General features: G+C 34.1%; 1 protein-coding gene across 1 annotated transcript in view; it reads right to left on the bottom strand.

The window, feature by feature from the left end:
- TINAG (tubulointerstitial nephritis antigen) overlaps positions 1-12,993 on the bottom strand; it is a 91,531-nt gene that overhangs the window by 54,100 nt on the left and 24,438 nt on the right. Inside the window, exons 5-8 of the mRNA XM_004615789.2 lie at positions 11,177-11,300; positions 6,263-6,413; positions 3,616-3,796; positions 1,713-1,758 (exon numbers count right to left, since the gene is read on the bottom strand). Of these exons, the coding sequence (XP_004615846.2) occupies positions 1,713-1,758; positions 3,616-3,796; positions 6,263-6,413; positions 11,177-11,300 (502 nt within the window). The remainder of the gene's footprint in view (positions 1-1,712; positions 1,759-3,615; positions 3,797-6,262; positions 6,414-11,176; positions 11,301-12,993) is intronic.

The raw sequence follows: 12,993 nt of genomic DNA on the forward strand, positions 1-12,993 counted from the left end.
CAGTATGCAGGACAAGTAACGGTTTTCAGGTGTAAAATAGTTGAAGAATACCTTTTAAGTTGCAAGTGTCAAAGTTACAATTTTCAATTGTGCTTTGATTTCAAATGCCTATGACCCTTCACCATTATTACACAAGTTTCTTCAATGAAGCAAATGCTGAATATAAACACAAATGCCATTACTATTGATTTGTGTTTTGGTTTGTTTTGGGTTTTCCAGGTTTTTGGTTTTCTTTTTTGTTTGTTTGTTTTTGGTTTGGGGGCCACCCTGCTTGTGCTCAGGGATTACTTCTGGCTCTGTGCTCAGGGATCGCTCTTGGTGACCCTGTGTGACTATACGGGGTGGGGGTGCAGGGATTAAGCTGGGAAGCTGGGATAGGCCGTATTCAAGTCAAGCAGACTGCTTGCTATTCTATCAATTCAAATTCCTTACTCTTAATAGTCAACAAAAATCATACAACTATAAAAAGAAAACTAGTTTTGATTTGTTTTTACCTTTTTTGAAAGATGTCCTAACTTTTAAAATTAAATATCAAGTTGATAGGTATGAGGTTTGGTTTCTCAATTGCATGCTGATAAATATCAATAAAAATTCTTTAAACACAATTTTAAAACCTACTTTTCCTGACAGACCTACAGTAAATATTAACTCTATGTTAAAAAAAAATGTCAATAGTTTCTTATATATATATTAAATTTTCAACATTTAATCTTGTTTGACTTTATATTTCACTAAATTGATAATATACATGTGTTTTTATGCTGTTTATTTTAGGCTTCACTATATTTACTCTTCTATGCATTTTAAGGCAATAGAACAGGGAATATACACTGTGAATTTAGCCCTTGTCTATTGGCAAATAGGTGAACAAAAAATTATAAGAGATGATCTTAAAACTAAAATATAGCAAATCATTAATATATTATGCACTCTTTGATTATTATGCATAACAAAATTCATAAATTTGTGAAAACATAACTATTTTTATAAAACACAAAAACCACACTAAGATTACTTTATTTTGAGCTGTAGTAAAAGATAGCATTTATAACCTTTCTCTATTAATCCTGGTTTGTTGTCAATATATTACTAATCTATTTAAAAGAGTATTTCAGATATTATATATAATTCTCATATATATGATTCAACCTCTCAGAGAGCCTGACAAGCTACCGAGAGTATCTCGCCTGCACGGCAGAGCCTGGCAAGCTACCCGTGGCGTATTCGATGTGCCAAAAAGAGTAACAAGTATCACAATGAAGATATTACTGGTGCCTGCTGGAACAAATCGATGAGCAATGGGATGACAGTGATACAGTGGTATATGAATATAGCCAGTTGCATTATTTGGCATTTTATGTTTGACAATTTGATTCATGATTACTTTGGAAAAACTTAGTAATATTATCAAAATATAATATTAAATTTAAGAATTGTATGCCAAAAACAGTAATAAGGAGTCTCACAATGGAGACATTACTGGTGCCCATTCGAATAAATTGATGAGCAACAGGATAACAGTGATACAGTGATTTTAATTGATATTTTATTAAAGTGACAGCTTATAAAGTTAGTAGATAGGCATATCTCCCAGAGCTGTGCTGATCTTAGGACAGTTAGACCCTCACAAGTACTCTAAAGGAAAAAAAATTATTAATTTCCTTGACTTGTTTCTTAAAGGAATAAATAATATATATTTCATCCAAGATTACCTTGAACTGGTCCATTTTGCAATATTTCTTTCATTATCTCAGTTTCCTAGAAGAAAAATTTTTAGTGAGTATAGTATTTATCAAACATGCTACTGTTTGATAAATAATATTAGGTATAGAATAATCAATTTGGTTGATATAAAAGTGACTTTCTTATGTGTAATTTAATCATGCTTTAAAATGGCATGTTAAATGCCACATGTGATTGTGATGAAGTTTTTAAAGACAAGATGTACCCATTTGTAACATTGACTTTTGTCACCAATTTGGAATGGAGTGAAAAAATCATAAATTTTTATTTATGATTATTATAACTTAGGCAACAAGGTTACAATAGTGTTAAAGTTTATGATACTGATCTACAAAGTTATGGTTAAAAGGGATAAAAACAATTAAAAGCCTGCCTTTTGTTTTGCGGATTTGGAGGGTGAGGGGTGCTTTCTATCAGTGCTCCTGGGGCCCAGAGTGCCCCCTCGTGCTGTTCAGCCAATGGCTGGGTAGGTCAGTGACCTGCCTGGTAATGCCACACTGCTTGGCCTGGCAGTGCCAGAGGCCTCCCAGACTATTCTTAGTGGTGCTGGGACGGGGAGCTCCAGGGATGCTGGGATTCAATGCAGCATGTGCTGCTAAACTATCTCCACTACCCTACAAGCAAGTGGGATCAATGGAACTTCTTTTCATCTTCACTTGGGAGCAGGGGTAGCTTTGAGATCTACACCCACTTGTCACTTGTCACTTGTCATCCCATTGATCTTCGATTTGCTCGAGCGGTCACCAGTAACATCTCCATTTGTCCCTGTCGAGTGCTAGTGTAGCCCAATGGTATCTGCTCACTCCAGGAACACGAAGAGCCTCAAAACATTCATTCGGAGTTTTGATGAAGAAGTCTGACCATCTCGTTGGTGGGCGGCCATACGGTCTTTTGACGTCCTGTAAGATCCAGTTGGTATAACAGCTCTAGTCCAGTGGTTGTCTCTGAATCGCATTATGTGTCCAGTCCATGTGATTTTTGACCTCTTGGCAAACGAGACAGTGTCACATCCCTAATTCTTGACCGTCTACAGAGGTCAGAACTCTGGATCCCTTCTCTCACTTGAGTGAAGCATGTTGCTCCACGCATAGCTCTTTTGATTCATCTTTGGGATACCCGAATAACGTTCTTATCCTGTTTTCATAGGGCCCAGGTCTCTGAGGCATATGTTAGTGCAGGAAGAATGGTGGAGTCAAAAAGATGTGCCCAAAGCCAGAGGTTCTTTGTCCTCTTAACCTCTTCTTCGATGCTCTTGAAGGCATTCCACGCTGCTCTCTTCCTCCTGTGCAGTTCTGGCACCAAGTCGTTCCTCATGTTGAGGTCTCGACCCAGGTACACATAGTTGCTGCATTTGGAGATGTTCATTTCGTTGAGAGCAAATGGAACATCAGGGACTAGTTTGTTTTTCATGAACAAGGTCTACACCCAATTGTACTTAAAAATTATTCTTGATCTGTACTCATGGATCACACCTAGAGGTTCTTGAGAGACCAACCACAGGTAGTGCTGGCTATCAAAACTGAGGTAAGCTGCCTGAAAGGCGGTTGCCTAACCCCAGGAACTATCTCCTGGTCCCTCATCTCCTTTCTTTAGATCCTAAGAGCTAGCCCAGATGATTCTTCAATATGATTCTTAAGTGCAACTTCAGCAAATTTCTATGAGACTATCCAATGTATAGTGTACTTCTTATTTAAAATAATCAATCATATTACAGAATTGCGAAAATCAAACCCCAAATTTGAATAAATATTTAATGGAAAATGAATTTCAAAATGTATAGGTGGAAATAGCATTGTTTTTTTACAGTAGATTTTGTAACACAAACTCTTTTTGAGAGAAGAAATCATTATTAGCTCTGCCCTACAGACTTACATTGGAAGAGATTCTGTATGGAGGAGAACATTGGTAGATCTGATTGGACTTCTCGAAGTTGTTGGGACATGGCTTTGTGGCATGTCTTTTCCCACGCCCATCAGATCTACTTGCCATGGCACAAATGTTATTAGTAGCACTTTGGTTCTTGAAAAGTGGATAACAGGCATGGGATACCAGTCTATGAGGGAAAATGAAAAAGTTAAAAGTAATATTTAGTGATTGTATGCAATATTTAGTAATATAAAATAAATGTCATTGTATCCCATTTACATGCAATTTACTGTATCAAACATTCACACATTATTTGGCTATTTAAATGTAACTTTCAAACGTTGAATGATCCCAACACAATAATCTTATATTGGTCTACTCCCTGTTCCCTATTTCTTATAGTTAAAAAATAATCTTGCTTCAGTCCCTTTTAATAAATAATTCCACCTATAATATAGAATTTCCTTTAGATGAAAAGTACCCTTTAATAAAAAATTTATGACATCAATAGAGGGAAAGTTCCTTCACTGAATGAATATCTACAATTTTCCTCTACAGATTTAATATGGATAAGGTAATGAATTTTATTATACACAGATGAGATACTCTAATAAATAGTGTTGAGTTTTAGAGTTAAGTTTGTTTTTATATCTTCATTAAGTTATAAATGGAATATTTTAAGTTTCAATTATCATGTGGCTGCAATCATGATACTTTGGAAGAAATAATATGTCAATATAATTTTAAAAGTTTGGGATACATACATTATACAAAAAACAAAATAATTTTGATTTCTGAATTTAAAACTGAAAATAGGAAAATAAATATTATTTGACTCAAATATTATCACTGTGTCACTGTTATCTCATTGCTCATCTATTTGCTCCAGCGGGCACCAGTAACATCTTTATTGTGAGACTTGTTGTTACTGGGTTTTGGCATATCGAATACACCATGGGTAGCTTTCCAGGCTCTGCCGTGAAGGCGAGATACTCTCGGTAGCTTGCCGGGCTCTCCGAGAGGGGTGAAAAAATCGAACCCGGGTCGGCCGCATGCAAGGCGAACACCCTACCCATTGTATTATCTGTATTATCGCTCCAGCCCCCAAATATTATATGATTATTAAAAATACAAGCAGATTGTTAAGAGGACTAAACAATGTATTTGGTTTTATAGATGTTTAACATATATATCTGATCTTTCTATAGATAAGACCAAAAATACTGCTTTAAGAAAATGAACAGTATATCTCAAGAGTGAAAGAGTCATTCAAAAAATATGATAAAAGAAAAACTGTTATCAAGAGATAAATGCTTAAAAGTTTTATTAAATGTATTACTTTGGAATAATATATGCTATAAATTGAACTGTGATCCACACCTCTCACCTGCACTCCAATTCATATGTTTAAGCCCTAAAGACCAAAGTTAGGTTATGTTATTTGGAGATGAGACCATTTAAAGATAATTAACTTTAAGTGAGCTCAAGACTAGGACCTTCACACTAGCATTAGTGCCCTTATTAGAAGAGGGAAAGATGCCAAATATCTACTATGTTAGAATAACAAAAAGCACCGCCCCCATCTCAAAGAGGACTTTCATTAGGAAATAAAACATTTAACATTTTGGGCACATCTTGATCTTGGGTTTTTCAGCCTTCAGAATTATGAGAAATAAATTCCTGTTGTACCACTCAGTCTGTGGTAATCTGTTGTTAGCTTGATAAGACTAACAATGGTGTGCACTTGAATCTTATTAATAAATCATATTTTAAGCCCCTAGAAGACTTTATGTTTATCCCAGAGTATAAAACTGAGACTAATCAAACACTGTTATTGCAACTTGATTCTAAGTAAATTCATTCTAAGTAACTCCACTCTAAGTAACTTATTCAGCAAAACTCTTGGGAAAAAATTAAGAACTGCATTGTCATCCATAAATTTCAGACATTCCCCTCTTACACAGTACCCAAGTCTTCTATAGCAGACCTTGAGAACTTAGTGAAGAAGGAAGGAACATGTTAGCAGTCTTCAGGTACAACTAGTTTTCAGCTGAATTACTCAATTCATTAAGAGATCAGCTCTTACAGTAGACATGAGACATTATGTAGGTATCGGATCACAGGAGAATAAGGAAACACAATCTGACTTTTTCTTTAAATGGAATGGTGACATTATTGATATCTTGATTCAATTATTTGCCTCCTCTTTATTTTAAATCTGAGTCCTACTCTAAGTCTTATTTATATCTATTCATCTGGCCACCTGATTCAAACACTCAAAAGTATCAGCAGTGTCAATTACTCTGCTCCCCCCAGTGGGACTCAGCAGAATAATTTGGCTTAGAACAACTAAACAATGCTTCCTTGAGTCTTCTTATTTAGTTAAGAATGTATACATATTTCAATAGCTTATACTCAGCATCTCTAATTGATAATTATATCAGAGACAAAAATTATGGTGTATATTTAAATGTAATGCACACATCCAGATCTACAAATGCATGCATTATATTTAAATATAGAGCTTATATTTAAGTATAAAGCATTTATTTTAATATCACTTTTGTAAAAATCTTTTAAATATATTTTTCCATATTTCATCCCATGATACACGTAATAGAATTCTGAAAACACATGTTGGGCATCTATTTACCCACGTTTTCTCAGGTACCACCAAGCTCTATCAATGCTTCCACTGTTGCATCCATGACGATTCTTGGGACAACAAGAGATCAAATTCTGAGGGGATAAATTGGCTGTATATCGACCCTGGGACTGAATTGCTATTCGATCAGCTGCCACACCTGTTTCAAACAGAATATTGATTAATGTGGAAATAGGCCATGTTCCCAATAATTTACATACATTTTGGGGTCTGAACCCTAAGTCAGTCATCAAAATATTATATAACTTAAAATGAAAACATAATGTTATTATTAACTATGCATTCCAGCTTTAGATATGTCTTTATTGTAGTCATCATTTTTGTTAAATGTTGGTATGGTTCCTGATGGTTTTATACATATATGTATGGATATGTGTGTATGTATGTATGTGTGTATGTGTGTGTGTGTGTATAAAACCAATGTCACTAAACTGAGAATTCACACACACAAATAAATCATAGATACAGGATCAGAGAGACAACTAGGGTTCTTGTCTTGCACACGGCCAAGCCAAGTTTGATTCTTAGCATCCCATAAGGTCCCCCAAGGCTTGAGGAGAGATTCTTAAGCGCAGAGCCACAACTAAGCGCTGAGCACTGTCAGGGGTGGCCCTCAAATCAAAGGGGAAAAAAATCATAGATATATTACTTGGAAATTCATGCATATCTATCTGATATACTGAAATAATGCAAATCTTTCATTTTTAAACTATTATATAATCTACTCATGAGAAAGTTTATAAACTTATCCAGGCTAATAGAAATTTATCTTATAAAATATCTAAATACTATATAATGTGTTTGGTACTCAAAACATTTTTAAATTATTATAGTCTTTCAGTAGTCAGATATCTCTTCATATAGAATTATTGATAATTTAATAAATTGAATATTAATTTTGTATAATCTGAAAATATTTTTTCCTTAGTCTTATCCAGAAACACAGGAATCCTAAACTAAGAGTTTTAGACTAAAAATAACAATTTTCCTTATGATTATCTAACTTATTATTATTGAGCTTATATTCTTCTATTTAGATAATACTGTACCATGGTTATTAATTAGTTTATTCCTTACCCTCCAGCTGATATGCACTAAAAATTATAATTATGGACAAAAGGCAAGAGTCTTAATTCTGCCTTCATAGAACTATATAATAGAGAAACTAAGTTACTAGTGGAAAACTATATGCTATCAATTTATCATTATATCAAATTAAACTAATATGAGTGATAAAAATTGAGGTAGGTGAACATTTGACATAGATATCTTATTGCTGTTGTACATATGTGGGATTGTCTCATTCTTAACATGTAATTTTCCATTTGCATTTAAAGAAAACAAAATCATAGCCTTTATTTTATTTATCCAATTTTATCAGAATTTATACTTTTTGTTCACCAAAATTGCATACTAGAACAGTTAATTTAGTATCATTCTGAAATAACTCAGTTGCAAGTGCATTAATATATTAACAGCTATTTTGTAACTAAAACATATACAGAATTTCAAAGTGTAATTTCTGCTGCCTCATTTTAGAAGCTCAATACTTGTTGAATCTATCATTTCCACTTTATTCTCTATATCCTTCTGTTATTGTGCCATTATACAGTTCACAGGAAAATATTACATTATACCTCTGCCTCAGATATACTCAAGAAAATGATTTCCTATATTACAGGACTGGATTAAAGCACAGTGGGTAGGGCATTTGCCTTGCATGTGGCCAACCCGGGTTCGATTCCTCCGTCTCTCTTGGAGAGTCTGGCAAGATACTGAGAGTATCCTGCCCCACAGCAGAGCCTAGCAAACTACCTGTGGCGTATTCGATATGCCAAAAACAGTAACAATAAGTCTCACAATGGAGACATTGATTGCGCCCGCTAGAGCAAATTGATGAACAAGGGACAACAGTGCAGTGCAGTGCTACAATAGAAAATATAAATTCTTTGATGCTTTTATGAGTATTAAAAATTACATGTAAAGTTTTTTAATGTTACTGTTACTATGCTTTAGGATATTACATTACATCACTATACTTGACATTAAACCATTACCTTGACTATTGTCAAGATAAGATTTCCCTGTTTAAAAAATAAAAAATAATAATTCTTTTTATTCTTTTTTTAATATAAAATTTGTAAATGTTAGTGTTACTGTGCTTTGGTTTTAAAATATTTTTGCAATGTAGAAACAGCAGTACTAAAGAAGCCTGAAGCTTGTCATTTAAAATCATTTCTAAAGTAGCTCAAATTTTGGCATGGGGTAAGTCACAACAGCTAGCTGTGCCTCTTAAGTAAAACCAAACCCATGACCTCTATGTTCCTTCCATCCCCGTGAGTCTGCCGATTTTAACTGTAATTTAGTATTTCAGATTTTTATAGTTGGGAATATTTTGCTCTTGTAAAGACAATTCTGAATCTCAGGGAAGGTTTAATCCACATTCACATGAAATTCTAAGAAAAGGTCAAAGATTTAAGAATAATTTAGTTCAGTTTTCCAGTCTCTCTTTGAAAACATTTACTGGGCTTTACCTCTGAGACATACTCTATTATTTCTCTGCTTGTTCTGGTCTATTTTAAATGAGCTTATCACACCCCCACCATTTTAACCTTCGGCACCTCTCAACTTCTGACATCTTGCTTGAATTTATTTGGCTACACAACTATTTTTTTTATGTCCTTTAAGGATTTACTAATGTCATTTTATAGAGTTTAGCTTCTTTCAAAAACCTATTTTCCTATTTTACCTACCATTTCCGAATGTAATTTTTCAGAAAACCTATATTATCTTTTATTTACATAACATACTTAAAAATATGAATCATAAGGCTTAGTTGCAGTGTTGAATATACAAGGTAAAAAGCTAAGTTTTCTAAAATGGAAAAAGTGTTGAAAGCCCTATCTAGTGTTTTGATGAGTTAGGTAAGGGGAGAAAGCCAGACTTAGCCCCATGCTGAGGCCAATGCATGATTGAAAATGCAAAAATATACCCGTAAGGACCCAGAGTGAGAGTCCAGCCTCTAGAGTGCTTGCCTTTAACACGACTGACCTGGGTTCAATTCCCTGTATCCTATATGGTCCACTGAGCACTGCCAGGAGTTATTCCTAAACACAGAGTCAACAGAAAGCCTTGAAAACAGCCAGATGCATCCCAAAAACAAAACAAACAAACACAAAAATAATATGCCATTAAAATTGGGCTAGCAAGTTCTCAACATTTCACTGTCTGTTTTCCCTAAGACATTTTCAGAAATACTGGACAAACTTAAATTTAAAACAAACTTCATTGTTTCTTCCTTTCTCTCCCATTTTGGTTTTGAGGTCGCAATTGTTGGTAATTGGGAGTTTTCTCTTGGTGGTGACCAGGATGGCACATGGGGTGCCATAGATCAAACATGGAGAACCAGCCTGCCAGGCCTGTACTCCAGATCTGCAAGTGATCTCCCCAGCCTGAAAGCAAAATTTTTAAATCTCACCTCCAAAGGTGTAACTCACTAATGACAAGAGTACCAGATAATAAATGTTGTATCTTACTATATCTTTTCCCATCCATAGGAGCAAGGCTAAAAGAAGTTCACGTGCCAAGCTCTAACACTGTCCGAACAAATACCAGGCAAAGAGCACTGATGCTGCCAAGGGCAAAGCTGAGGAAGGAATTCCCCACTGAGGTGAGTTTGGCTGCCACTATTGTTCTGCCAGAGGCATCTGCTTCCAAGAACAAACTAGCTATCTTATGAACTGATATTTATTATCAGTTTAGTTTGATTTGGGAGCCATCCCCTATAGTGCTCAGGGTTTACTCTTGGCTCTGTGCTCAGGGATCACTCCTCGAGGTGCTCTGGACTATCCGAGTACTGGGAATGGAGCCAGGCATGCATCTTACCCACTGTATCTTGCTGGTTCTGATGTGATGATATTTGCATGGAGATAGAAGCATTTTTCTGTCCAAAATAGGCCTCATCATAGTTGGCGTCTCTAAGATCCTCTGTACTTATTTTATGTTTCAACAGTTTGAGGATACTTTTTAATTACCCTAAAGTCTAGATTGTCACTGTCACTGTCATCCCATTGCTCATCGATTTGCTCGAGTGGGCACCAGTAACATCTCCATTGTGAGAATTCTTGTTACTGTTTTTGGCAGATTGAATATGCCACAGGTAGCTTGCCAGGCTCTGCCATGCGGGCGACATACTCTTGGTAGCTTGCTAGGCTCTCCGAGAGGGGCAGCTGGAGTCTAGATTGTGCTTTCAACAAACTCTTTGGTATTAGCAACCACCATTATGTTAAGGTTTTACTTGATTTATGAACTTTGGAATACACATAATAGTCCTCTGAGAATTTAGAGGTTGAGAATTTAGAGGTTAAATTGACCTTACCATGAATACTTATTTATTGGTCTTATGAAGTTAAGTAAAATCAGTTATCAGAGGTTTCATATTTTTGATGTAATAGCCAACAAATTGGAAACATCCTACTATAAGATAAGTGATTTATGATTATAAGTCAGAATCTATTAATATGTGTATATTATATATAGCAATATAGTAGAGAATATGAAGATGAACCTTTTATTCTTTATAATATTTGGTATTAACTCTCACAGAACAAATTTGGCACCTTTTCTTTGTTACGTTTTAATTCACTCTAGATTTAAAATTAACCCTAAAAATAAAGATCATTTTCCAATAAATATTTTCACATAATTGAGAATATTTGAAATAAGTTTCAAATATTTTTAATTTTTTCAGGTTGCTTTCTCTAGTCAGAATACAAAGTTTAATTGGAAAAATATTAATATGTTCTAATTAATGTTCTAAGACTTCAAGACATTTTACTTACTGTACCAGACACTAGAGTAAAATGAGGAATGTATAAGAAAATAATTTTATGACTTTATTACTTGCAGTAGAAAATGCCCATGATGCAGCACAATTCTTCTGATCTAGTGGGCCATGAGTCCATCCAGGCCACTTATAAGAAGCAACAAAAAACTCTGGAAGAACAGTTGTGGCAGGCAGAGAAGCCTAAATAAGAAAAAGTAAATGTGTCAGATACATTCAAATGTGTCCCAATAACTGTTAGAAGAAAATGTCATGTGAATTTTATAACATCTATATTATTTTTTAACTATACTGTATATTCAAGTTATCTGAATGACATTCCCTGAGAAAAACATTAGTTACAGAAGATTTTCATTTCACTCCATGTAAAAATGACAGTTCAATATGAAAAATCTTTAACATAGTACTAAATAATAAGAAAAATCAGTGGATGATTTTTCTGAATTGCTCTATAATACAATAATTTTAGCCAATACTTCTGTCATCTTGGACCAGAGATTTGCTCATCTGTGAAAGATCACATGATATTATTTAAATTTATATCACAAATAATGCCTACTTTAATGTCATATTTGATTCTAATATAAATTAATTTTGATATGACCCGTCTATAGTAACACACTTGGAACTCTAAGGCACACCAAACTCTAAGGCACATAAAATTGGGAAGAATTGCTTGATATTTTTAAAACCCTTGAAGATTAAAAAAAAAACACTTTAGGAAGTATGCCAAATATACAATAGCATGAGGTCTTTAAAAACATGTTAAAGTTCTAAGTCCTTTTTAGCTGCTATCTTTCTAAGAAGGCAAATTAAATGTTATGGACCTTTCTCTATTCATGACACTCAATAAAGATCTAAAACGTAACACCTTATGTTTTTGCTTCCCAAGTTTTTGAAAGTTCAATAATTTCGCTTCAATAAATAACAGGATTCAAATTTTTTTCTTCCTCCCTTGAACCGCTCTTTCCTTCCTTTCTTTATAATTTATGCTTCCACACACTATCATTTTGAAACATTATTTTTGATTGCTTTAAAGTTTTCAGTGTTTTATCTTTTTAACATTTCTATAATATGATTAAAATAGAGCACTCTATCTCATGAATGAGGAAAGAGACTCCTATAAGTTAAACAATATTCCAAAGTCTCTCGGTTACATGAGACAACCCTAAAAAATAGATCCAGGTTTTAGAATTCTTAACACTATTCTCCTTTTGTCATTTCTATATTTTATCAAAAAAATATCTTATATAATTTTCAAGAAAATAGATGTCTGCAAAATCTAGCAGTTTACCTATTTCAAAGTCTTACATTTAGCCTAAACATTAGACTACTGAATAGCTTGCAAGAAATAATTACTGTGACATATAACAGGTTTAAAACAAAAAGGAAAACATAGAATTTATATGTCTACTTGAAAAGGAATCTGTCCAAAATATTTGAAATTTTAAAGCTATGGAAGGGTTCACTTTCTATTTTAAAATATATAATTTGACAAGAATGTTATTGAACCCTAGGTTCTATTACTAAAACGACTACTGTTTAAATGAAGGAAGACCCATACTCCAAACATCAAGCAAATCACCATTGAGTGTTTGTACAATCATGTGGAGAGCTGCAACCTTAAACTCCTATGCCATTAGATTGATCAGACTGCAGAAAATTAAGAATGTAATAGAATAGACTGCTCTGAGTAGGTAGTCAGAGAGCTATAAACTCACCACGGATTCTAATAAGAATAGAAATGCATATGTACATTATCCATACCTCCCAGTTTTATTATATTGGAGTAAGAGAATGCTTTTAATGTAACATGCCTTCAAGCATGCAAAAAAACAAGTGGAATGTCAATTATTCTTATAACTTGCAAGTTACC

Source organism: Sorex araneus, chromosome X (assembly GCF_027595985.1).
Source record: "Sorex araneus isolate mSorAra2 chromosome X, mSorAra2.pri, whole genome shotgun sequence".
Classification (NCBI taxonomy): domain Eukaryota; kingdom Metazoa; phylum Chordata; class Mammalia; order Eulipotyphla; family Soricidae; genus Sorex; species Sorex araneus.